The sequence below is a fragment of the Conger conger genome, chromosome 15 (genome assembly GCF_963514075.1).
Source record: "Conger conger chromosome 15, fConCon1.1, whole genome shotgun sequence".
In the NCBI taxonomy this organism is placed as follows: Eukaryota; Metazoa; Chordata; class Actinopteri; order Anguilliformes; family Congridae; genus Conger; species Conger conger.
In genome coordinates this window covers 11068564-11096478 of record NC_083774.1, presented here as the reverse complement: position 1 = coordinate 11096478, position 27915 = coordinate 11068564, and the positions used below count along the sequence as shown (strand labels likewise).

General features: G+C 42.1%; 1 protein-coding gene across 1 annotated transcript; it reads left to right on the top strand.

Moving 5' to 3' along the window:
- The first annotated feature begins 615 nt into the window (after nt 1-615).
- slc9a5 (solute carrier family 9 member A5) lies at nt 616-27915 on the top strand. Its single transcript, XM_061221723.1, has 16 exons — nt 616-1090; nt 7886-8188; nt 8719-8882; nt 11231-11309; nt 11618-11795; nt 13812-14032; nt 14366-14568; nt 16179-16268; nt 18695-18765; nt 19169-19295; nt 21810-21901; nt 22196-22322; nt 22755-22913; nt 24409-24481; nt 24631-24762; nt 24930-27915. Exons 1-16 carry the CDS (start codon nt 769-771, stop codon nt 25454-25456), a joined length of 2868 nt encoding a protein of 955 aa, XP_061077707.1. The 5' UTR covers nt 616-768; the 3' UTR covers nt 25457-27915.

Sequence of the window (27915 nt, the reverse complement as noted above, 5' to 3'; positions counted from 1 at the left end):
TGGATACCACAGTAATGGTCCTGGTGGTCCTGATTCTGAACGGAATAGCCTACATTTATATTTCCCTTTTGTCCACAAGGTGGTGCGCGCGTATCGTTAGTTTATGGTGTACCAGTATAATGGTTCAAAGGTGCTTAGCTACAGTAGTTACAGCATAGATCTATACATGTCCAGCACTCGAAATCATATATAACTTAGATCCATGTGACCGTACCGCCAGCAGGTGGATGTAGAGCATCTTCCAAACATCAACATCCCCCGGATTATAAAAATTCAGAATTGAGTGGACCCCAAGGTGTTAGATGTTTAATAACCCACACGTATATATTTGTAGTTCCTTTTCCCACCCAGTTAGTCTTTAGTATAATCGGGGTTAACCACAAACACACATTTAATCAAAGTGAATACAAATCGTCCTTTACTTGGTTAGTTGGATTACAGTAACCTACATCTACAAAAATAATATCCGTTTTACAGGTAAACGTCCCTTTAAATAGGTTAAATAAACAATATAAGTGGTGGACAAAATCAATGGCTCAATATACGCAAGGGCTGATGTCACTGCGATGTTGTAGCGCTTTAATAAAACTCTCCTATTCTCTCTTGGGAGCCATCACGTGTTAAGATACGCCAGAGCGAAACCTCCGCTCTCGCCAAGGCAGAGAGGTGTTTTTGTACTACGCGCCGGTGACTGCTCACCCCTGTCTTTACGCTTCTCCGTCAGATGTATGAAGGATAACATGACAGTCCGTTGATTGTGCCAAGAAGATGCTCGTCACTCTGTTGCTGGTGTTGTCCACAGCCAGCGGAGCTGTAACTGACCTTTCAGTGACTGAGACATCTGCTCGCGCGGGACGTGATGTAGCCGTTGCGCCGGTGCCGTCCCCCACAGCTCCTCATCTTCTTTCCGAAGAGCGTAGTGATGCTGCTGGGATAGCTTTAGCAAGGTCCGCAGACTCGTGCGAGCCACCTACGACCGAATCGTCTCACCACGGTGGGGGATACCAAATTGTTAAGTGGGAATGGAATTACGTGCAGACACCTTACATCATCGCCATATGGATTCTGGTCGCCAGTGTCGCGAAAATACGTGAGTGGTCAACTTGAATCTTGCATTTTAGGATAAACTTGTCGACGTCGTGTGAAATGCATCAGGTTGTTGTTGATTACACCATAATCGTTTTATCCACGAGCTGGAGTGGTAACAGACGTGTTTCTCGAAAGTTTTTTCACTGAAGAAAAAGAATAGCTTATGTTTTTTTCAACGAGAAGAGTTAACTGTAGAGGAACACTGAATATCGGAGCTTTGCACGAACAAAGAGGAATTACTTTACCAAAAACCTGTGCGTTTCTTCTGTTAATTATTTCGACTGCGCACAAAACAAAGCTGTCATATTTGGCTTCATTTAGATGTCCTGAGTTCAGCAAACAACAAGAGATTTCAGGAATTCTCCTCTACCTCTAATAATGTTGGCTCTATTGCATTGTTTACATTCTGTGCATACTCCTACCAGACGGGGACTTGCCTAATAAATATCCAGCCAATGGGTTTAAAAATTTATGTCTTTTTTTATAACAGTAAATTTAGACTCTGTGTTGCGGTGTAAAAAAAAAAAAAAGAAGAAGCATTTTTTCGAAGGCTGTTCTGACACCTGCAGCCTCGGATTAGCCGCTCCCGTCTATCAAAATGACCATTAGCAATTTAGCATCAATTCCTGGTCCACCCTGATCCAACCTGACCTTGGACAAGACGTTTCTCTCATGCTTCGTGTTCATTCATATGAGGCACTGAGACTGGCCTCCAAACAGCGAACTATAAACGTGCTAATGGAACATTTTTACAACGGATCGCTTGTTATGCCCGTATTTGGAAATTACGAAAGAGTCTAGCTATTTCCTGAGTTTGATTTATTCTAGGAAAAAGCTTACAAAAACGGTCAGTATTTTGGAAAGCCAAAACTTGGATCATTCATGGCTGCTTTGTTAGCAATCAAAATGCATCTGTGTCTTAAGTGTGCTCTGTGTCTGAGTCTCTGTGTGCTCTGTGTCTGAGTCTCTGTGTGCTCTGTGTCTGAGTCTCTGTGAGCTCTGTGTCTGAGTGTCAGTGTGCTTTGTGTCTGAGTCTCTGTGTGCTCTGTGTGTGAGTGTCAGTGTGCTCTGTGTTCGAGTGTCAGTGTGCTCTGTGTCTGAGTGTAAGTGTGCTCTGTCTGAGTGTCAGTGTGCTCTGTGTCTGAGTCTCTGTGTGCTCTGTTTCTGAGTGTAAGTCTGCTCTGTGTCTCAGTGTCAGTGTGCTCTGTGTGTGAGTGCCAGTGTGCTCTGTGTCTGAGTCTCTGTGTGCTCTGTGTCTGAGTGTCAGTGTGCTCTGTGTGTGAGTGTCAGTGTGTTCTGTCTGAGTGTCAGTGTGCTCTGTGTCTCAGTGTCAGTGTGCTCTGTTTCTGAGTGTCAGTGTGTTCTGTGTCTGAGTGTCAGTGTGCTCTGTGTCTGAGTCTCTGTGTGCTCTGTTTCTGAGTGTAAGTCTGCTCTGTGTCTCAGTGTCAGTGTGCTCTGTGTTCTTTCTGACTCTCCATGTTATCTCCTTTGAGTCTCAGAGATGTCTGATCTGTGTTGGACCATCAATATTCTGTTTAAGTCTCACTGTCTCACTGTTGTCCCTCCTGAATTTCAACATGGTCTGTATCTCAGTGCTGTCTCCTAATTCACATTCTCTAAGTTCTTCCCTCACCCCCAAATGTGGAGATTTTGAGAATGTTTGTGGCCCTCAAGTAGAGGTCCCAAGGTAAACTAATGCAAGGTTGGGAAGCCAGTAGCACGCTTCCAGTCCTCTCTGTATTCATACAACCACACAGAGCTCTTCACTGTTCCCTCACACACCTCATGTCGGGAAGGGTTTGAATCCAGCACACAAGCAACAGCAGTATGGGCCTCATTTTATGGCGATGGACCAGATATTTGGGTGGCCAAATTAAAAAAAGTTTTCATAGCAGTTATGGTAACTCTATATTGTGGTTACAGTACTTTATATGAAGAAGCCTCCTGTCTCATATTTATAATGCTAACAACCTGTAGTAGAATCTGAACGGATTACTTTTAAATATATATACATTAATGTTAACACAATGCTTCCATTGTGTGAAACAATTTGTTAATCAATTTTGTGTTTAAGGAACTGGCCAGAAATAAAAGGAGGAAGATATTAGTTAAGACTAATGAAGCTTTACACTGTTTTATACATGTTTAATTTAATAAATTAAGTAAATATCTTGTTGCCAGGATTCAGCTAATACCATAAGAAATGTTTTCCTCTGAGACCAGCATAGCCTCCATCTGTTGTCTTTCAAATGAAGCAAGCTGCCATTAATGCATCTTGGATAGAATCACCATGGCATTGCAGTTATATCATTATATCTCCTTGGTACTGGCTTCATTGTGTAACAGTTGCTGGTTTTAATTCTAGGAAGCACATCCTGTTTTCCTTTGAAATAATGATTGCCTTAACAGAAAGAGGCTTTTCAGCTGCAATGGTTTGGACAAACATTTAATGCTATCATTTGTCTTGAGATTTTGGTAAGATAAATGTATAGCCAAATAAAGACGTTATTAAACGTGTCATTGTCAAATCAATGAAGCAGTATTTTGTTAGTAACAGAATAAAATTATGTTTTTATATGTGTTATTTAAATGTTTTGACACCAGCATTCAGGGTCATTCAGAAAACATTATTGGACATTATGATAACGTACATATGAAACTACAAGCTGTGGTAGCTGCCTGAAGGCAACATGGAGCCATCATAACCTCTTAAAACACAAATATGTAACTCCTGGGTAAATCAGAAGTCAGTTGTAGTAAGAAAACGGCAGTTGATGGACGATGGGCATCGTCATGGAGACGCACAGTGTAGCAGAGAGGACGGATGAGGGGATATTTAAGGTGAAGCGCAGGGCACAAGCCTGGAAGCAGAGATGACTAACCCAATGAGCGGGGGCAGTCTGTATGAGGATGTTTGACTGCAACAGGAAACCAGTAGCTGAATATGAGGTGATGCTTGGTGTGGGGGTGAGTGGGGATAGACAGAATGGGTTAGTTTGTTAACTGTAAATTAGTTATGATCATTAAAGCATGGCGTGCCAATGGTTATTTAAAACCACCCTCACATGATGCCGTTTTAAAAAATAATAAACAACTACAGGATTCTTGCTATTGTGTGTATCCCAGACTAGCACAGAAAGAGGAATGTCAGAATCTTTCTTTCTAACTGCCACAGATGATGTCTCACCATGTGTGCTCATTTTGGAGATAATGCCATTTGCTGGAATGATAACAGAGGACAATGGATGGATGGAGTTATGTACAAGCTATGCAGGACTTTGTTCTGTGTCTGAAATGTATGGTAGAGGGAGAAGGCTTCTCTGATTTGGAGGAGAATGGTTGTCTTTTACATTGTTGTCATAGCTGGGATTTTTTGGATTCATCAATTTCACAGATGTTACTCATTGCATTTACTGTTGTACAATACATTTTCTGAATTGTATTTAAAAAAGGGAAAGAATTCTAAGACTTTTGCAATGTTCACACTTATTTTCACCCTGCCCTTTTTGCTGTAAGGAAGCAGAGTATTTCAGGAAATGACTTTGCAGTCAGGAAGAACAATGGTGATACGGCAAGTGAAAGAAAATGTTGCGATGTCAAATTGAGAAGTCTTCCTGTTGCGCTACAGTGACTACGTAGCAGAGGCATGAAGCACTGAAGCCTTGCTTTTGGCTAGGCATTGTGTTTTCACTGTAACTGTCATTACACACATTCTATAGAATTAATATGTCATACCTCACTTTTGCAAAATAGTAGCATGTAAAGTTATCATATCTCACATATACAGTACATATAACCCAGTTTGTTCACCCTTGGCTTGCCATAAACTTCATGAATACAATCACAGGTTTTGGTGTGATTTGATAGATAAATATTAACAGTTCATTGTGAGGGTGAACCTGTCTCATCAATGATCCAGGATCTAGATATATATTTTCACTTTGAATATGCCCATTTAATTTACTTTTTAAAAACAGTATGTGGGCAAGGATTGTGAAACTTGTTTTTCATCTGACTAGCCTGTAATGTGTTGTGAATCCTGGTGTAAAATCTAGCTATGATCAACTTAAATTGCCAGTTACCAGCTGTTTCAAAACATAGCTTGAGCTGGTCAAACCATGTTTAGTATGGAGTAGGTCTGAACTGGTCAACCAACTAACCACTGTTTCGAAACCTAGCGTGAGCTATTTTCTTCAGCAGGGAAGATATTTTTTTATCTTCGTCTTACTGTAGCCATTTGTTCAAATATAATGTTTGTATGTACAGTATCTGCAATGCATGTTTTGTGCATATGTGTGTGTGTGTGTGTGTGTGTGTGCGTGTGTATGTGCGTGTGTGTGTGTGTGTGTGTGTGTGTGTGTGTGTGTGCGTGTGTATGTGCGTGTGTGTGAGTGTAATCGGCTCTCTGATGATTCACAGTATTCTGATTAATCTCATGAAGAGAGAAAGAGCTTTTATGTTGCTCACGCCCTCAGAATGTACTCAGAAAGGCTGGGAACATGACTTAGCTAATCATTGTAACTCTCGTATCTGTCATTAGTGACTGTATCAGCACACTGATTGGATAAGGCATCCTAAAAGCAAGCAAACCATTTTGACTCATGATAAATTAACAGGTCATGTGCAAATATACTGTATATTACTCTAACAACCTTTCTTACCGAAAGGAATGGTTGCTCTAAAATGTGTTGCTAATGTAATGTTTCCTCACCGCATTTTGTACGCTCGCTCAGATGGTTCAGTGTGCTATACACTGTGCGAAACAGGTTCCAGTGGGGCATTACATGTAATGTTTTAAACTGTTAATTGATGTGTATGTGTGCGCTAACAATTGAACCAGTTCTTATAAGAGTATCAAATTGTTTGCCATGCCATTCGTGGAATCAGTATGGGTACACAGCTTGTGCGAATCTATTAAATTGGTCTCAGCATCTATAACAAACAGGACTCAAATGTAACTACAGTGAAGAAAAACCTTACATATGTGGGGTTGTTAATATTTAACAGGGCCACTGTGTAGTCTAATGTGTCTTTCTACAACATGGTTCAGTATACACTCAGTGAGCGCTTTATTAAGTATTTATTAGACTTATTTTTTTGACTTATTAAGTCTTCTGCTGCTGTAGCCTATCCACTTAGAGGTTTGATGCGTTGTATGTTCAGAGATGCTGTTCTGCATACCACTGTTATAATGTGTGGTTATTTGCGTTACTGTCACCTTCCTGTTAGCTTTGACCAGTCCGGCTTCAGTCTTGTCTTCAGACCTCTCTTATTAACAAGGCGTTTCTGCCTGCAGAACTGCAGCTGACTGGATGTTTTTTGTTTTTCGTACCATTTTCTGCAAAACCACCCTGTCTGCCACCAACAATCATTCCATGGTCAAAGTCACTTAGATAAAATTTTTTCCCCATTCTAATGGTTGATGTGAACATTAACCGAAGCTCCTGATCCGTACGTGCATGATTGTATGCATTGCACTGCTGCCACACAATTGGCTGATTCAATAATCTTATGAATAAGTAGGTGTCCTAATAAAGTGCTCAGTAAGTGTAACACACATATGTAGAAATAAATCAGGTAAACCCCTGGTGGTAGGTCCATGTCGACTGGTCCATGTGTGTCTGTTTGCATAAGTTCGAAGGGCTCGGTAAATAGTGCATTGTTAGTAATGGTATTTACCTTTGTAGTCTATGTGTGCGTGAATAAAATGGGTGTCGAGGACTAAATAGCTGCCAGTAACCAGTTTAAGGAAATGAGGAGAGGTGTGGTATGTACTTTGGAAATTTACAGATAAGCTGAACTTTGAATGATCTGGAGAGGACTGGTGGCCCATGCCGGGAAATCAGTAAGGGAAGAATTGTAGTCCAGTCTGGACAGCATAAGGGCCTCTAGATGGCAGACACCATTATGTTATTTAATTAGGGTAATGGAGAGTTCCTTGAGGAAGGAGGATGTCACTGATCGGTAGAATAACTACATTTTGGCAGCATTGATGCCGACTGGTAGTCCAGCTTGAAATGTCATTGAGACAAATTTACAGTGGAAAGGAGAATAAAAGCTGCATATAATCAGCATGGCAGTGAATGGGGTATGGGAGGATATTATTGCGCAAAGGGAATAAACAGAAAGGGGCCAAGAATAGGTCCCTGGGGGACTCTGCTAAGGATGTCACATGATGAGAGTAATTTGAAAGGTAACATGAGAAACATTAAAGGGTATTGCTTGAGATACCAACTCTATTATACATTCCTGACAATTATGTGTATTCATTTGTTGGACCTTCTTTGCAAGCTGTGTATACTTGTACATTATAGTATGTAAGGTTCCTATACTACGATATACTTTATTAGCCATATTGTATGTTGTTCATATCTTTCTTGCCAAGACTTACTCATCTGAGTTTTATACTTTCAGCCTTATGCTTTCAGCTTTAATCTCACATTCAATTTTTCACACTCCCTTACCAAATATCACACCAAATATATTTACACATTTGAATAAAGAAATGTACACAGATGCTTTATACTACTTGACAGAACACTGTCAGTTGCAAGAGTGTCTACTCTACTTTCACAATTTCCTTTGATTTGACTTATCGATATGATGACAACACAGAGCTGTCTGTTAATCCACTGAAGATATTTGTACTTTATTGCACAAGTAGATTAAGGTTTTTATTTTCCTCGAAGTGTGCATGATACATGGAAGCAGGAGTGTGTGCAGGCAAGGTCGTCTCAAATTGGAAATCTCACCCCAGGCGGATAATAAATCTTGGCATGCCCTGTCTTCCACACAGTGTTCCACTTCTCCCACCGGTTCACGACCGTGGTTCCGGAAAGCTGCCTCCTGATCCTCCTGGGCCTGGTCCTGGGCGGGATCGTCCTGGTGGCCAACAAGAAGCAGCTGTACCAGCTGGAGCCCAGCCTCTTCTTCCTCTTCCTGCTGCCCACCATCGTCGGGGATGCCGGCTACTTCATGCCCAGCCGCCTGTTCTTCGATAACCTGGGCGCCATCCTCATGTACGCCGTGGTGGGCACCCTGTGGAACGCCTTCTGTACGGGCTTCAGCCTGTATGGGGTGAAGTTGGCTGGCATAATCGGTGAGTTTGAGCAGAGAGCGTGCCAGAGCCAGCACAAATATGGGTTGTTCTGATTGTATTGCCAAGTTCTGGCTAAGGTGCTTGACTGGCACCTGGGAGGTTGCTGGTTCAAACCCAAGTGTAGCCACAATAAGACCAGTGCCACTGTTGGGCCCTTCAGCATGGTCCTTAACCCCACATTGCTCAAGGGTGTATTGGCCCCTGCTCAGTCTAATGAACTGTAAGTCATCTAAAATGTCTTGCGGCCACAGAGAGACCACCTGATTTGGGCCTGTCCATGTGGAGGTTTGTTTGTAAGGAGTGCCCTCAGTTTTTCCAGATCTCCTTTGGACAGTCTTGTCAGAGACTGCTATGGGTACAGCTTAAATCCTCTTGACAGTTTGCTGTTATAAATAGAGCAAGAGTTCAGCATGGATGGAGTACTTGGTCTGCCTCAGCACCTTTTCTGACAGTGCAGTGTTGAGGGAAGTCTTGGATGAATTGTGGCAGACGGCTCCCTAACCCAACCTCCTGTCTCCCGGGGGAGTCAGATGAGAAGGTGGAGGCGGGGATGATGGAGTTCCTGCTGTTCGGGGCGCTGATCTCAGCTGTGGACCCTGTGGCGGTGCTGGCCGTGTTCGAGGAAGTTCACGTCAACGATACGCTCTTCATCATCGTGTTCGGCGAGTCACTGGTCAACGACGCTGTCACGGTGGTGAGTCAGTGGATTTCTTGTACTCATTGTCAGTATGCATACATAAGGAGTGGAACCAGGGGTCAGTGCACAGCTTGTGAAGCAGAGCTTCTGCTTTTCCTTCGTCACTGATTTTCTTTCCATTAGGCATGGCCAAGAGCAGGGCCCTGGGGTAATCAGTTCACATGAATGTCCCCAGTGAGCAAAAGCCAGAATTTAGATGTCTCGAGGGAAGGGGGGATCTAGGTCAAGAGACGTTTTGATATAAACGGACTAGCTTAACCCCAGTGTACTTGGATACAGCCTGGTTATGTCCTACTCAGCTAGAAAACTTTCACTTTTTTAACCAAATGTAGCCGGTGTTTAACTTGAACGCAGAGGATTTAGAGCTAATTTTCATCACAAAAACTCTCACTGGGTCCCTGCTTGTGCTCCAGTCTTTAGCACTGACTATGCTGAGGGGGCAGCATGGCCTGGATTTGAGTCTAGTCTCATCAGGAATTCCCTCTCGCACCGCACCGCAGACTCTGGCTACATGGCCACCGTCTTTACAGGAATGCTTCAATCGCCTCAACAAGGTCCTTTTGTTAGCGTGACCCCTTAAACTCTGGACTTAATCTTCCGGCTGATCTCTCTGCTCGGATGACCCTGGCTGGCTCGCTGCGAACAAGCATATTTTACTGAAACACAGAAGCCTTTCAGTCACCTTTTGACATTCTGCTGGAATGAACATTACTGTTCCACCTGGTGGTACTTTCAGTGACATAAAGTTCAACCCTGTCATTTCCACGACCTTTTGATTTGATTTTGATGCATTCTGTTTCACTTGCCCTCAATTCCCTTTGTAATAACTAAGCTATAAAGGCATGTGTCCATGTGCCTCATTATTGAATTATTCCACCTCCACCTCAATTCCTTGATCTCTGCCGTGATCACTCCGATGTCTGGGTTTTGGTATCAGATTTACTTTATAGTATCATATTAGTTTGATCCTGAAGGCTTGTTAAGCGCCGATTGTGTTTTACACAGTAACTGCACTGCAATCTGATACAAACCTTCTACAGATTGCTAGTTTTAAATCGGTTGCATGTGCATTTTGCTTGGTCTCTTAAAAGTCATTTTCTTAAAAAGAATAAGTAGTTCAAAGAAAAGGAGCCATGGTTTTGTGAAACGGCTGTTTGACGCTTTAGCTGGAGTTAAGATGATCGACATACTGTAAATACGTAATGAGAGTCATTAATCCCCTGTAAAATGTTCTCTGCATTTATAAATGAGCTGTTATGTAACTGCTGTGCTAGGGCACAAGCTGTTGCGGTATTGTACTGATTTGTCTTAAGTTGAAAGCCCTTAAGTTGTGACTCCTAAGCCGTGCTGGCTATACTAAAATCATATAGCCAGCAACATATAAACATAGTTTTACAGGTTTTGACACGGACAATGGGTATTTATGACAGTTCCGTACTTAACCTACTATGTGTATCCCACAGTGAATGAAGTGCATTTAATTTCACACACGCTGTGTAAACAGTGAATGGCGGATGAAGGCTAGCTCTTTACAGACGTGCTGGAATTCAGGAAACGTAAACCATTCGTATGAAGAACCTTTTTGTTCATTAATGAATTGGACTATTAGTCCAAGTATTATGGATTAACTGTTATGGATTAAGCGTTAAGTGTTTGGATAGTTAAGTTTGGTCACTTTTGCTTTGTTGTTTGTTTGTTTATTTGTTCGTTAAAAAAAAAAAAAAAAAAAAAAAAAATTCTAATGGGCCCTGGTCCTTATCTTTGTTGTACAGGTAGCAGTTGAAATTGTACTTCCTTCTAGGGTCTTTCAGCGCACTTATCCCTGGTTATGGGTATGCACTTTGTTGTACGTCGCTCTGGATAAGACCGTCTGCCAAATGCCATTAATGTAATGTAATGGATTATATAAATGTGAAATATTATTATTTGCTGATTACTACGCCAAATACTAACACAATCATGATCTCAGGGTTATTCCAAGATTAGTTTAAGATCATTAGGTCACTAGCACATGGTAATCAGATCAGAATGGTGAACAGCTTAGTAAAGTGGTGACCCTCACTGTGAGATCTTTAAATTAAGTTTTGTATTTTTCAGCTACACATTGCTGTTTTTGTTAAATGCACAAAAAATGTAAGCAATATATGATATACAGTATGTGCTTTATTTACAAAAACATGCATGTATCAATCTATGTCAATGTCTATTTGAATATGTAGCCCTAACATACTGAGAGGTGATATTGGTGCACAGAAAGAGGGAGGTTAGAATGTGTTGGATGAAAATGAAAATATGGAAAAAAAGAGAATAACCTTTGATAATTTATATAATTTCCTTCTCCCTAGGTCTTATATAAAGTTTACATCTCTTTTGTGGAGGTGGGACCTGGGAATATTGACACGGCAGATTATTTTAAAGGAATTGGTAAGAAAAATTACAAATATCTTTGTGTAGTCATTTTACCAAAATGACAAGTTGGCTTTTGCTCATGACTAAAGCCTGCGGGGATAATTAGTAGTTTTGTCATGATATTGGTATATTGCAACGGGATCCTTGAATGGATGTTAAAAAAGAGTCCTCTGTGTAATTTCATCACTATTCTTTGATGGAAACAACGGAAGACTGTAGTAGTGTAGTGGGAGTGTGTTCTTGGGGAGGGGATGGAGATGGCTTTTCCTGCTCCATTACCGTCTGCGTCGTCTATGGCAACCTCCCCTCTGCTCTTCCCCCAGCCTCCTTCCTCGTCGTCAACATTGGGGGGACAGTAGTCGGCCTGATCTTCGCCTTCATCCTGGCCTTCATCACACGCTTCACCAAAAAGGTGCGCATCATCGAGCCCCTCTTCATCTTCCTGCTGGTCTACCTGGCCTACCTGACGGCCGAGCTCCTCTCGTTGTCGGCCATCCTCTCGTGAGTAGCGCCTGCACGCGGACACAAACATCCTGCCATTTTATAAAACTGCGGGGCAACTGGTCCCTCACATTATTGGCATTTGGCAGAAGCTCTTATCCAGAGCGACGTACAGTTGATTAGATTAAGCAGGAGACAATCCTCCAGCACAGTCACAATCACAGTCACAGTCAAGCAAAAAAAAAAAAAAAAAAAAAAAAACCACACAGTCATACCAAAACATGTGGCACTCTGTGTGAGTCAGTCCCTGTTACAGGAGGAGCACAGAGATGGGCCCCGCTGATCCGGAACGTTCTACAGAAACGAGGAAAGTCACATTAATGAGGTTCACCCTCTTGACGGGTGAAAGTGCAGGGAATAGTGGACAGAAAAGAGTGGACAGTGCGGGGGCGTAATTCATGGCCTGCAGTGAAAGAGGAAGCCAAGGCACAGGGAGGGGAGCAGGTTGCGGTTTGCGCAGGCGGAAGTGGGTGTGCACCCCGCCGCCCTGTGAGAGCAGAGGCGCAGAGGCATTGATGAAACACCTCAATCAGTATTCCACCAGCAACCAAATTAACCAGATGGCCCAAATTACTTCTTGTCAGGAGCTGGGCTGAAATTACAGGGCTCCACCATGTGTGACACAAGCAGAGACGCTGTTGCCGTCTTTTATCGCCACAGTTTTTCGGACTTGTTGCGTAAGAATGGTGCATTTTCTTATCTGTTTTGGCAGCGCTGTGTAAGGGAGCCTTTCTTTCCAAAATCACCCACACTCGAAGCAACACCAGAGAGGAGAGAGGATATCAGTCTCATAGCAGTTATGTAATAATAGTTGCTACAATACATATTATGCCTATCCCATTTCCTCCCTGCTCAAGATTGATGTATGTACTGTATATCTCCATCTGTATGAGCCAACGTCCATTTTAAATTGAGGTGACATGACATACTGCAACTCTGTGTTCTGTGAGCAGGATTAAGATTAGTTACACAAAGAAAGCAGCCTGTGTGAACGGGGTGTATTTCAATGTGTGGGTCATGACTGGGTTAATAACTCGCTTTGATCAGACGGGAGTGTGGTCTGTAAATCGAGACATGGTATGTTGCAAGCTTTAGCGCAATATTTTCAGTGGTGTATGTTCAAGGTTGCCTTGTGTGCATTCATCATATTTTATAACCTATGTGTGTTGTCAATGGCACCAAATGGTGACTCATATCTTAAGCCAGAGCGCCCTCATCTGACCAATGAATTCATCTCCGCCGGAGGCATTCAAGCTCAAGTACCCTTTCCATTTTACAATAGACGGAAAGGTTATCAATTCAATTGTATTTTATTTTGTTTTCTTCATGTTGACATTTTTAAGTTTTACTACTGCATACTGCATAACCTTTATTTTACCATTCAATAAATGTTCTTATCAAAATGGACAAATCTGCTAATTCGGTCAAAAACACATCTCTCCTGCTGTTTTTCCGCATCTTTCTGGCCATGACTAAGAGCTTTGTTTTTTTATGACTGTAAAAATGATCTGTATAAAGATACAGTGTAAACCATTGAGAGCAGATATTATTGTCTGAGTGATAAAAGAAGTATATCATCCCATGCTGTGTAATCTCAGTGCACTACAACTGTAGTTGTGTTATGCCTGAATGCACTGTGTGTGAATATCTGTTTGTGCACACATACTGAATAAATAATATTAATTAACAGAGAATTTGTGGATAATGTATCCACAGCAACTTGCACAGCTTATGTTTTACATAATAATGTATTCAGTTAGATATTCTCTATAATTCAGGTTAAGTACCTTGCCCAAGGGAAAAATCGTAGCACCACACTTGGGGATTGAACATACAAATTTAGAGTTTCAAAATGAAACTGTTGGAGTACTTGCCTACAGTTCGGAATTGAATTCATGGCTATAAATTGCCTTTCCTTAATGTCTTTAAGGGACACCAGGTTACCGTTCATTTAACAGATTAATTTCTCTCAGGAGTAAGTTCCTTTTTTCACATCAACCTTTTTCCCACTGGCAGCATGACCTTCTGTGGCATAGGCTGCAACAAGTATGTGGAGGCCAACATTTCCCAGAAGTCCCGCACCACAGTCAAATACACCATGAAGACACTGGCCAGCATCGCAGAGACCATCATCTTCATCTTCCTGGGGATCTCTGCGGTGGATCAGTCCAAGTGGGCCTGGGACACAGGCCTGGTTGCCTGCACACTCATCTTCATCCTGCTGTTCAGAGCTATAGGTGAGTTTGATCACTCTATCCACACCGTGCTGAGGCCATTCCACTGGCATCGGCTGTGAAAGTCATCTTTTCATGGATGGAACATTACTGGGCACACTGAATGAGATATTTATTCTTCATTGTGTGAAGAACATTTCTTGGAATTATTCCAATATATCAACAGACATCATTTATTGAGAAAGAACGAGAGAGATTTGACTCCGGATAATGCCAAATTGCAAATTGTATTAATTTTGGATTATTGCAAAGCAGTTTCATTTGACGGTGATTATTAAAAATGTGTTTGCCTGTCAGCTGTTCGTTGGTGACTGTGTCTCTTTATTGTGTTCGTAGGTGTTGTTATGCAGACCTGGGTGTTGAACCGGTTCAGACTGGTTCCGCTCGACAAGATTGACCAAGTGGTGATGTCGTACGGTGGCCTGAGAGGAGCAGTCGCATTTGCATTGGTTATATTGCTCAAGACTAAGCATGTGAAAGCAAAGGACTACTTTGTGGCAACCACAATCATCGTGATTTTCTTCACAGTCATGTTTCAGGTAGGTGTTTTCGGTTGTAATTGTTAACATGGAGCTCTGATGATCGCTTAACAGCTTCCCTGTAGCAATCCATGCCTTATTGATTTACGCAAAACTGCCTTGTTGCGCCCTATTCTCTCAATCTCCAAACAGGATGAAACAAATGAGAATGAAACCGATACAGGCCATTGGAGGAGCATCTTATTACCTCTCAGGGCATTCCACTGAAATTCCACCCAGTCCGCTCCCAGCAGCTTGGTGAAATGAATATAGCACACTGGAGATAAAACAGCAGCCTAATTAGTTGTTGTGTAATTATCACTGTAGCTGTTGCCCAGGCTCAGCTCCCGTCTCTCTGGGCCTGCGTTCCATTGTCTCTGTGCAGCCTTCTCTCCAATAAAAGGTAATTGCTGGCAGGGGCTGACATTTTCAGGAGAGAGGAGGTTAAATTGCAGAGATGACTAATCCAGCTCTGAGGCACAGGCGGTGATTATGATGAATGGGGAGGGTGGGGCCTGGGAGACCCCGTGACCTCCGATTACAGCCCTCGCTGCACTGTCTTCTGGGAGTGGGGCAGGTGGCGCCAGCACGGGTCAGGTCTGCGCCGAGGTACATCCTAAGGATCAGCCATTTTAACCAGGAAGATGATTTGGAATCGGGTATTAAAAAATCATGAAGCGTGTTAACAAAGACAACCGGAAAACCCAATGTTGTAACCCGAGTAGTGTAACAGGGCCCTTGGGCAAACATCCATGTGATCACAGATAGCTCCAATGTTGACTGGATCATGAATAATGAATAGCCAATTACGATTGAAATGACGATTTTATAATTGACCCGCACCAACCAATCGGTGAAGACAGGAGATGACCAAGGTTTGTCTCCTGCTCAAGTCAAGCAGCCTGGACCTGTTTCCTAAGTTATATCCAATGATAAAATGCACAGTCATGTTGTATGACAAAATCAGAATGCCTTGAGAAAGAGGGTTGTGTGAGCAACACATAGGAAATTACATGAAACATGATTACATCAGTGGCTAGTTGATCTATTCCTGGATAGTCACGTAGCATGATAACCCAGCTAGATAATATGCTACAAACTGTGAGAGGCTACATGCTAGCTACCAAGTTATGAAATTCCTAGAGTAGAGTAGCTACGTGCTCTTTATCCAGTCTCTGGAACTTCTCTGTCTTAAATGTGTCTGCTCATTTCTGTGGGGCTTTCCACACTTCTGCTCTCAGAATGGTGGTTTCAGTAACTGTGGCAGGTGTGATGAAAAAGAAATAATTGTGGTGAAACTTTAGTCAAACATATCTTTATGTTTATTGTTAGCAATGTTATTCCAATTGTAACCAGAACTTATCTACGATATATATACCGTATATACCTGCTGACAGCTCTACTGAAAGCGGTGTTGCTTTTTCCTAAAAAAATCATGATCACCTTTTGAATTCAGTGTTTACTCAATGTATTGTGGATTTTGTGATTTCCTCACCCACCGACATCCCAAAGGAATTTGCGATTAGCCCAGTGAATGTGTCGGCACCTTTGGCCTCACTGGTCTGCGGGAGGCAGATCTGCCAGGGCCCATGTTGCACGGTAATTGAAACCCTCTGCTTGTGACTGCGCAGGGCCTGACCATCAAGCCTCTGGTGAAGTGGCTGAAGGTTCCCCGCAGCACGAACCGCAAGCCCACCATCAACGAGGAAATCCACGAGAGGGTGAGCGCCGCGCTGCAAGCCTTATTTTTCATAAACGGTCTGGAATACGCAACCTCTGCAGCTCTGTGCATGGGGAGAGTCAGCACTTCACACAAGTGCTGCAGTTTTCATTTATTTGCTTTGATCTAAAGCCAGATTCACTATTTAATATTTCTTATGAATGAATATTTCTGACATATAATCCTTGTATACTGCTGGACATTTGCTTCAGAAATTCAGCTTAAGTACCTGTAAGTACCTTTAAGGGTTTACAGTGCTAATACACCACACCTGCACCTCACACATCAACCACTGCATTTACATTTAATTTACATTTGCAGATGCTCTTAACCAGAGTTATTGTCTGAACAATTCTATACTAGTAAGTTAAAAAATGGTGTATAATCCTAAAACTTCAATATGCTGAACCTTTACAATATAAGTAAAAAAAGTTAACAACAAAAATAACAGCTACAGAGTACTTAGTATCGCATAAAGAGCAAGACAAATAGGTAATCTTCAGATCCATGCTCAAGGTTTTCATAACGTGTGGTGTAATCTGTATTTATGGGAATCTACTCCTGTTTGATTAATTGGCCATTAAATTGAATTATCTTCGTTGCAACTTTTTCAGGAGGTGGTGGAACTAGCTCAAAAAAAACGATGACCTTGCAGGCAGTTTCTGCACTGATGCGTCAGTGTATTTTTAAACACTGCAGCTGGTGTTACTGCTCGAGTGAAAAAAGTTTATCATCACAGTGCTTTTTATCTGCGCAGAAGCAGAGCCAGTTTCTGTGGAGAGACAGGCCCAGTCTCTGTGAAGAGAGCAGCAGAATGAATGGAGGATTTGCTCTCCTCTGACTGCACTCCTCCAGACTGGCCCAGTGATAGTGAACCATCTGTCCCCTCATTGTCTGTGTTAAGGACTGTACAAACTGTGTCAGTCAGTCCCAGTGAGTTTACACATGTACAGAGATGAGCTACTGCCATTAAAGGAAAACAGCAACATTTTGGGGAATATACCTTTTCTTTGACTTACCCAGACTTACCCAGATGTTCGACTTAATTTTCATTTTTGTGCATTCACTGGCTCGGTTTCCATGTTAGCATAACATGTTAGCTTAGCATAAAGACTTGAAGCCTACAGGAGTCACTAGCTTACCTCCTTCAAAGTGAAGAAATACACTTTACAGCAACTCTGAAGCTGTCTTATTTACACAAGATATCATGTGTATTTGAAATACATGTGCGGGAAATTTTGTTTTTAAAGGAGCGACATTGTTAGACGGTTGGAACTATAACTGCTGAACACACTGTAACATTGTGAAGTAGTCCCTTTAAGATGGTCTCTCACTGATGAGGTGGGAATAAAAGGACAGTGTTAGAGAAATGAGAATGAGCTATGAAAGCAATGTAAGCCATGTGAATATTGCTACAGTGTTAAACATGTTATTTGAAACGTAATTAACCAGATTAATCAACGATCTAAGTCGGAAAAAAGGTATATTTCCCAAAATGTCAGTGCATTCCTTTAAGGATCCTATGACAGTGCTATGCAGAATCATTCCATATCATACACAGAGCCCCTGTGGTAGTCATTAAGTGTAAAATGTAGCCTCCCCAGTTGTGAGTGGAATGATACTCCCCGTGGCCCGGGTCCAATCACGCTGGAAACGTATTGGCGTTTTGAATGTTTGGCCAAATGTTGCCCTGGGAGGGCAGGCATTCAGTCAGCCTGATATCCCACACCCTTTCACTGCTGATGGATGGGGCACTCGCACTGCTCCTGTGACAGCTGTATCAATAGCACGGTGCTACAGGATAGGAGCCGTGGCAGCTCAGCTGGTTTGCAGTGAAAGGGCAGGCAGGGAGGAAATTGATCCTGTATTTCGGAGGACTCGAGTGTTAGTGTGTACCCTCCAAAAACGGAGGTTGGAGCAATGAGAGGGTACAACTAGGTATTACAGTTTAGGAGAAAGGCAGTTGGTGGAAAATCTTAAAAGAAAGTCTCAAGAAAGAAAGCTCATTTTTTTACAGTGACCTGACATTTTTAAAATTCTGTAGACCTCCTGTCATGATTCCTGTTTGCTAGTTTTTATTCTCTCGGTATATTAGCCCTTTATTATAAAGATCAGTATTTGAGATCTCTGACAAATAACTGCATTTTTGTTTTGTAATGCACTCTTTGCCTCTTTTTTGAAAAGGGATTGTATGAAGCACTTTGACAGAGAGGTTGAAAGTGTGGTACCTACTTTAAACACCTACTGTAGCTGTGGAACGATAATAGTTCAGAAATAAAAAACTGAACCTGCCTGTGTGCTGTTTGTTACAAGGAGAAACTACTTTACATTCTCTTGATTAAGAGATGTGTTTAGCAAAATCGAGCATACAAAGAGTCCAGGCCCATTCAGAAAATGAGGATTGCTTCAAATTTTGACATTTTACAGGCATTTGACCACATCCTGACTGCAGTGGAAGACATCGCTGGGCTGAATGGCTACCACCACTGGAGAGACAAGTCAGTATCCCTGCCTAGTGAAGTGACAGAGCCATCGTTTCACTTGTTAAAAGAGTTAAAACACCTTGTATTATCACAGCAAAAGAACTGCACGAACATGACGATGTTTATGGTGATCCCTGACGTCTAATATTTTGTGTATATTGGATGTTTTTGAGCGCATATTTTGTACATAAGGCATGCTCCCCATACAGCATCATTTTACATTTACATTTACATTTTTGTCATTTGGCAGACGCTTTTAATACAAAGCGACTTACAAGTGCATAGGTTCTACCACAAGTCAAAGCATCACATCCAGAACTAGGAAAATACACATGGAATGCTGTTCTAAACATAAGTCGTCATCATAAGTGCACATTTTTTTTGGCATCCTCTTCTTGTCCCCTCCTCGCGAATGCAGGTGGGAACAGTTTGACAAGAACTATCTGAGTAAACTACTGATGCGAAAGTCTGTGTACCACAAAGGTGAACTCTGGGAAGTGTACCAGAAGATCAACATCAGAGATGCCATCAGCCTCATAGATCAGGTGGGACGGCTGCTCATTTGACTTGCTCAGTACTGCTCCTGAATTGCGGGTCAGAATGCAACAGACACTCTTCCAAGGCTGCAGGGCTTAGAGTGCAGCAGGTGATTAGGCTGCTTTCACTCTCTGACCCTCCCCGTATGCTTGTTTCAGTTCCGCTGGCAGCAGTAAACATTGGCAAAAAGGCAAAGGTTAATTGCACATTCTGCTGATAAGTGTGAGTCACTGTATGAAGGTTCAAAGTCGTTACACTGGCGAAGTCAGCCGTGCTGTCTGTGAAATCCTCATTAGTATGGCTGTCCTCATTAAACATTATCCCAATCCAAACAAAGCAATGTTGACTTCATTATTAAAGAATGCATCATTGGAATCACTTCTACAGGCAGCTTGTAAAGTGCTGATGCAAACAGCAGATTGCATTGCTTCTCTTGTTTTTCATGCTTATTGTGGCAAATTGCATTTTTTGATCACTTCATGTGCAGGTATTCTCTTCAAACACTAATGAAGCTGACTGTATGCTTTGCTGGTTGTGTCTGACTGTGCAGAATTGATTAATATGGTGTTAGCAGTGTGCTAGCCTTGTGCTTAGCTTCCAGAGACAGCAGTCTCAACCAGTGCATTCTGGGACAGGAAGAACATTGAGATGGATTATCTTACAAATTTAACCGGAATTGAAATTGTAAAGATTAAATATTGCAATCTTTCAGGGTGGCTGAGTGTGGTTCCTGTAAAAGCTTGTTTGGATTTGTTAGACTTGTGGCCACCCACATAGTTAGAACCTAACCACCCAATCACTGATTGCTTTTGAGAGGAGGAATATAGTGCAGTCATTTCTAATGTATGGATATAGTATTTCAATGTAGTTTGGTTCACAGATGCTTTGTTTTAAAATATGGGCTCATCAAAGTTTAGTGCACAGAGTAACACATTATAGGGTGTTTGCCTTCTGAAATAGAATATTTGAACCCAAAGCTTAGTGTCAGCACCAGGACAAACATGAAAACCACAAGATCCCATTCTCAAGCACGATATTACCCCTTTTTAACGTTATCCCCAACAAGAACACCAGATGGAGCAGTTTTCCAACACATAACCGAACACGTCTCTGCATAACACTGAGTTAGTCATCGACAAACTAATTCTGATAAAGACCAATTTATTTAATGAATTTGACATGACTGACGACCACTTGTGCAGTGCCTATGTGCTTGATTTATGAGTAAATGCCTGGCCAAACTTTATACTTTGTACATGATGTACACATTTAGTTTTCCTACAGGAAACACAAGAAGGTGTTTGACAGATTGAAACAGTTGTATGGAATGAGATGAATTAGCCTGTGCTCTCATAGCTTCTTTATGTAAATGCTGTTCAAGTACAGCAGTGCCTGAAAGCTGTGTCTTACCCTGTACTGGGCCCTGTCTCTCCTTTCATTCACTCTATCCTGGGGAAGACAGGAAATGTCCCTCTGTGAATACTATCAACAATGATTACTCTGTTATCCATATTCTACACATGCACATAGGCACATGCACAGAAACATGACTGAGTTACAAATACGGCAGAACCCCTGTTCTTTCACAAGCAGTGGACGCCTTCATGAGGCCAAACAGCTCATGGTATATGCACCACAGGAACACAGATGGTGGTCTTCAACAGCACAGTGGAGGGATTGACAATATTTGTCTTTCGACATGAAGTCAATGCTATTTTTGATTATTCGGAACCCAGGAAAAATATAATTTCCTCTATCCTTTAGTTTTAGGTCACACAACGTCCTGTGCTTTTCTGAGCTGCTAATATTAGCCAAAAAGCCTTTTAAAAACTATTCTTTGCCAAAGTAGACCACCCAGTCATGAACAGGGAGGAAAGAACAAACTAAAACTTTGCCTAAGGACAGAAAGGGGAAGTGAAGTTATGAATAAAAAGAGGATTAAGTGAAGGTTATTTGAAGGACCACAAAGATTGACTGGATTTAGATTAGATCCCTTTGAAATGGTGAAGAGGAGAAAGCACATGTAACATAAGGATAAGGCTGCTAATGGTTCTAAGCTGTCCAACATGTCAAGTGAACTCAATTGCTCTTTGTATAACTCAGGTTATATAAGGAGACTTTTAATTCTAATATTTCTGACTGATTTCAACAGGCTTGCATTGTTGAGAATCAGAGAATCTAGAGAATCAGTTTTCATCTAGAGAATCCGTTTTCTTCTGCATTACCATAACGATATAAAGCAATTTGCAGGCATTATGTTGATTGTATCAAAAATTCCAAATAATAATAATTAGCAGTCATTATCAAGGCAAATTACTTCAGCAAAAACATTTATAGATGCACATGAGATAATGAATCTTTAACAATGGCCGAATGCCTGTTGTTTTTTCATCTATTGTTTTTCTTCAAAATAGAAAAGGTGCATTTTAGTGGTACTGTGTCCAGTTGAAGAGGCCGTAGGGTTTTGTGGGGAATGATGGGAAGGTTTTTAGCCAGCAGGCTGTTCCTCTGTGTCTCTGCAGGGGGGAAATGTGCTGACTTCTGCCAGGCTCTCTCTGCCATCCATGGCCAGCAGGACCTCATTCTCAGACGTCACCAACGTCTCCAACTACCTGTGAGTACAGCAATATGCTCTTCTGTGAATGTGTGTGTGTGTGTGTGTGCATGCACATGCGTGTTTATAATGCATGTGAGTCCTTATAATAGCTACACTATACCATGAATGGTTATTTTCAATAAAGCGTGAACATATGTCTGAATACTGCATGAACAATCAATAAATGTGATGATTAGAGGATAGTGTTCTTGCATTGGATTGCACAGGAAGTCCTTGGTAAGTGACTGCCATCTTGCCCCTGGCAGACGGGGGAATGAGAGTGATGTGTGTCTGCCATCTTGTTTCTGGCAGACGGGGGAATGAGAGTGGAGTGTGTCTGGACCTGCAGGTCATTGACATGGTCCCAAGCGGGAAGGTGGAGGAGGAGACAGAGACTCACCATCTCCTGGCGGGGAACCTGTACAAGCCTCGGCGAAGGGTAAAGCCCACATCCTCCCAACTGGTCTCTGTCCCTCAGTCTCTGTCACTCTGCCCTGTGTCTAGTCTCTGTCACTCTGCCCTGTGTTCAGTGTGTGTGTGCCAGTCATCTGTCTTCTTCCATCCTCCTATCCTGTTCATCTTCCAACCAGTCAGTCCAAATCACAACCCTTTCGACCTTCACCTCTCCCTAAAACATCCCATGATGTTTCTGTCCTCCCACTGAACATCCCCTTAACCCCCCTGGTGTAGAATCCAGCTATGACCAGCTTAAAATACCAATTACCAGCTGTTTCAAAACATATCGTGAGCTGGAGTATGGAGCTGGTCTAACTGGTCAACCAGCTACCAGCTGTTTCAGCTGCTTGTCTCTCTCTCGGGTCTTTTCTGACGTTTAATCCCTCGCCACGTGGTGTCACTTCCTGTTTTGCAGTATCAGGCCCACTACAGCCGTCACTTCATGACGGTGGGGGACAAGGAGAGGCAGGACCGGGAGGTGTTCCAGAGGAACATGCGCAGCCGCCTCGAGTCCTTCAAGTCCACCCGTCACAAGGGCAAGGGTCGTCACAAGAAGGAGCGCAGCCAGAAAAAGGCAGGCCTCTGTCATCAATAGCAGCCTTTCATAATGTTTCCTGCAGGGAGTCATTACGGCCCCAGTACCCTAAAACAATGAGTCATGGCAGGTTTCACAGCGCAGGAATGAGCAGAGTGGTCTGTGGTGCTGTGTTGCACTGCCTCGGTGTGATGTGAGACCAATTAGAGGAGCTTCTCAAAGGCACTTTGATGACAGAACCCTTACAGAAGCAGCATCTAATGGGTCATGACTGATCGTCTGTGGGAGGAGATGTTCAGAGCTCGACTCGAGGCTGTTGATACTGTTCGTGTTGATTAATGACAATGCTGAAATGTTGATAAGTATATTCTATTCACTGGCATGAGGGATGAGGGATGTGTGTTTTTTCAGTAGACTCATTTCAACTTAAGTCATGCTTGTGCTTAGCATCTTTCATTAATAACGATTCCCTTATCAGATGCCCTTATCCAGGACAGCTTAGATAGCTTATATATTTTGACCTGAATATTTATGAAGGTTCCTCATGTAAAAGACTATTCTCAACACTCTCAAAAATAAAGGTACGAAAAGTGCCTAAAAAGGGACAAATGTCTCTGGGGCAGTACCCTATAGGTACATAAAATTGTACCCCTAGCCAGCAATATATAATTAATTTGCTCATTTTTTGTTCCCAAAGGGAACATTACAGAATTTTCAGGGTACATTTGGGAAATTTGATCCTTGTGTGTGCCTCCACTGTCACTTCATTTCCGAGACAGCGGCAGCCCACCCACGATTCAAAACAATTGAATCTACAATCTTCAGGTTTCAAGCCAAGTATTTAGATTACACTAAATGTGTACCCTATGTCACATATACATATCCATCTTTATGACAAATGTCACATTAAGTGATTTTGTTCTGAACCCAAGAAATCACATATGGATCATATTTGTCCAGAACTGAACCAAGCAACCACAGAGTTTATTGAGGTATTGGATGTGAATGAAAATGCTCCAACATCCATCATCATTTCCCAATGTTCTACTGTCACACAGTACCCCATGATGGGCGTGCTGGTTGTTACAATGTACATTTTTAATATAGGCACACACCAAATAGGAGAAGTCGCTCTAAATGCATGGAATTGAAAGTACAGCCCGTATGAATTATGTCTGAACAGATGACCACATATACAGTAATCTGATCTTGTCAGCTGTGCTGAATTTGAGTGTAGACAAGGGCAAGAGTTCTCCATTTTATGAAGAAGAATTCAGATTCATGTAACTGGTATTTTCAACATACATACTTTCCCAGAATTACAAAAATATTTGCATTTTAAACAAATGTATATATATATTTTTTAAGATATTGTTTCTCATATTCATAATAGAGTATGAGTATCTGAATAGTTCTTGCGTGAGGCTACTGTTTAATTTCTTTGTAACACACAGTATCTGGTAGCCCCTAATCAGTAACAGTTATCAGCACAATGAATATAAGAGCGAACATTTTATGCTGGTTTATTTTACAGCGCAAGGGTTCAGACGCAAAGGAGCTAGATGTCAATGGCAAGCCAAGAAGAAATGTCAGCTGGCAAGACACAGGTAGGGGATTCAGAATAGTTGAAACAGTTTTTTTATACATTTAAACTATATGATCAGTTTGTATTTCTTATCAGAGACACATTCAGCGTGGTGCTGTGCCAATCAATTAAACCAACTTAGTAGTAGAGGATGACATTGTTTGGTTGCAGCTCCGGTGGTCCTAACCGCAGAATCAGAGGAAGAGAAGAGTGAAAACTCTGATCAAGAGAAGGAAGAGGATATAGGCATCACCTTTGTGGCCCGCAAGGCAGAAGAAATCTCAAAGGTGGAACCAAATTCAGGTTGGTGAGGCCACAAATGCTGAATTAAATGCGTTTCAACCCTTTTAATTCAAGTCTTTTTATCTTGCAGATAATTTATGTAGAAGTAACAGATCTAAACAGTTTAGCAGAACAGTGTTTGCTTGCTGTCCTTTGTTAAAGCTCTGTTTCTCCATTGTCTCTCTCAGCCTCAGCGTCAATGGAGGTGTGTCAGAGTCCCTCCGTCATGCCCCCGTCTCCCACCAGTGCGGAGAAACACCTGCCCTGGAAGGGGGACGGAGGCACCCTCCCCGTCTGCGTCTCCATGGAGACCACTAAGATCATTCCCATTGACCTGCAGCAGGCCTGGAACCAGAGCATCTCGTCCCTGGAGAGCCTGGCCTCCCCTCCCGTGCTGGCCGAGCCGCAGCACCCGCGGGTGACTGCCATCTGCAGGCAGGAGGGGGTATGGCCGGGAGGCGCGGCCCCCGCGCTCAGCGCCCGCTTCCAGTACCCAGGCGAGGAGGAGGAGGATCCCCAGTCCCCGCAGCAGCAGGAGGTGCAGCCACTCATGAGCTCCGGCAGACCTCCTCCGCAGCCTCCCCTTCCCTCGCAAGGAGGTGCGGGGAGGAAACCCCCCGCGTTTAACAGGAACCCCTGTGGGTATCTGAGGAACCTGGTGACGGCGCCCCCTCCTGGCAGCGAGGCGCGTAGCAGAGGACCCACACAGCTGTAGCGGCTGAAGCTACAGCGCACACCGAGACCCTGCCTGCACCACACCCACACCTGTGTGTCTGCCTCGCTCATGCTAATTCCTCCACACGATATCTACCCTTTGTGTTAAATTATTTTCATTTTCATTTTAATAAGTTGGCCTAATGTTGTGCATACTTCTGATTATCCTACTTCTGAACATCTTTTTTTTTTAGCGTAGCCCAGAATCTTGTGTCTTCAATGTTCTCTTCTGGGTGGATGTGCTGGAGAAATGGGAGAATTGTGCAGGTAGACAGGGCACCTCTTTGCAGGGAAAGCTGCTTACACACAGTATGAAATGATGTCACAATGTCAAATAATGTCAGTTACCGTAGGTGTTTTCAGTTTGGTCATTTCAGATGCTCGTACCCAAATTTGTATTTTTAGCCTACATTTGGGGAGGTACGCATGTTAAAAGGGGCTTATTGTCACATTCTCAATGATGTTTTAACTGGACAGATGCTGCTTGTGATAAAATGCAGTAGCCCTGTTTGATTTTATCCTGAAACTTAAATGTTGGAAAGAGGCAAGAGTCCTGCAGTCTCAAAATAGTCCAAATAGGCATTGTCTTTCCCTTCTGGGCATTAGAATGAGGGCAGAGCTCCACTCTTTTCTCTGATTCAAATAATTCAAGATTTAATAAAACATTTATATATAACCCTGAGCAGTAATATTTACTCTCCCCCCCTTATGTATTGATCGACAAGATAAATGCAACTTTACAGAGAGGAGTATCACAGTGTCTCTGAAAGTTTGGATGATGCACAAACAATCTTGAGAATTTTTAGGTAAATATTCATTATTCTTTTCACAGGGGAGCCATTTACACTCATCATGTACAGCTTTGGCATCGATTTCGATTTTTCCCATGAGGTGACTGAAAAGCAGCAATTAAATCATCATGTTTATCAGTACTCTTATTTATTTGTGAACTATGAATACAGCCTTATTTATGAGCGCCATGTTATCTTTATATATTTTTTCATTAATATTGATGGAAAGATTCAAACAAAGAATTAATTACCAAAGTGAACAACAATGAATGTTTCTTGTGTATTGTCAATCATTGCTGCATTCTACTGTATCATTTTATGTTTGAAATTGTTGTTGTCACTGATGTAACTGATTGAGTATTGATGTACTGACATGGTATATAGAGGCTTAAACAGTGGCATCATACAGTGCCTAATCAAGGTTATTTGACAAGAAATCTTGATGATATTTTACAATACTGTACTACCATTGATTTTCTGAGTAATATGCACACAATACATGCTTATCTATTCAGTACAAATAGACATAAATTAACACACACACACACACACACACACACACACACACAGAAATGGAGGGAGAGCATACAATTTAACTTTTGACTGTAGATAAATTATCCTCAGCATTTCAACTTGTACAAATTGTGTGACTAATGTAGTAACATGTCAGTATTGTGCAAGCATTTATTGTGGGCATATTGACTGGCTACATTTGACAAAAAAGAAAAAGGAAGGACTGGAAAAAATTGGAAGGAGGAGTCCGCCTTTGTGTGCTTTCATAGTTTAAAATCCTACTGTCTGAATCAGTGCGCTTGCCTATTATTGAGTGCACAAGTTTCGTACAAGTTCATGAAACAACTTCTACACTCAATAGGCAAGTGTGTTGATTCGGACATGGATATTGTTGCCATGCCATTCCCTGCCAGTGACTTCTTGTGGTTCCAACTTAAATGTTAATATAGCCTACCAACTTAACAGACAGTATGATGCAAATATTGCATGCGAGCTACAGTTTAGGCCTACTCACTTTGAAATTAATTTACTTGAGGCCAAACACTGTTCACCACCATATAGAAAATGCAACACTCAGCACACATTCACATACAAATTAATGTGAACATGTAAGAAAGCCATGGCGTACAATATGTTTTTCGTATGGTAAGTAATATGTTTGAAATAACATTGTAGTAGACAGCAGTGTAGAACATGGGATGGATTTTGAGTCAACAGAGCCACTAGGTTGCTACTTGTGCCACTAGGTTCTTGAATTTCCTTTTGTATACAATTGTCTCATTACCTAAGTAAAATCCCCCGAGAATGCAGGTAACAGGATGACAAGGTATGCACTAGCATGGGAGGTCGTGCCTTCAAAAAGGTGTAGACCCAAACTATGAAAGAGGGTCCTGGAAATAAATCGTAGTGCCTGGCGTTGTGTGCGGCCGTGTGCCACGGCAACTGTCTGTAATATTAACTAGCAAGGTTCTCCACGGATTACATATGCAAAGAATGTTGTACTGGCCTAACAAAACAAAAAAACACTTCTGATTTTAAATGTGTCTTTTTCAATGGTATGATTGTTATGTAGAAACTGAATGGAAAAACATCGCTGTGTCAAATGTTCACTTGAAACGTCCTCATGGGTCCAACAATAAAATATGGTTAAAATAAA

Coding starts and splice junctions, on each gene's coding strand:
- slc9a5 (XM_061221723.1), top strand. CDS start 769: ATGCTCGTCACTCTGTTGCTGGTGTTGTCCACAGCCAGCGGAGCTGTA. Junction 1,091..7,885: donor CGCCAGTGTCGCGAAAATAC/GTGAGTGGTCAA, acceptor TCTTCCACACAG/TGTTCCACTTCTCCCACCGG. Junction 14,569..16,178: donor TCTTCACAGTCATGTTTCAG/GTAGGTGTTTTC, acceptor GTGACTGCGCAG/GGCCTGACCATCAAGCCTCT.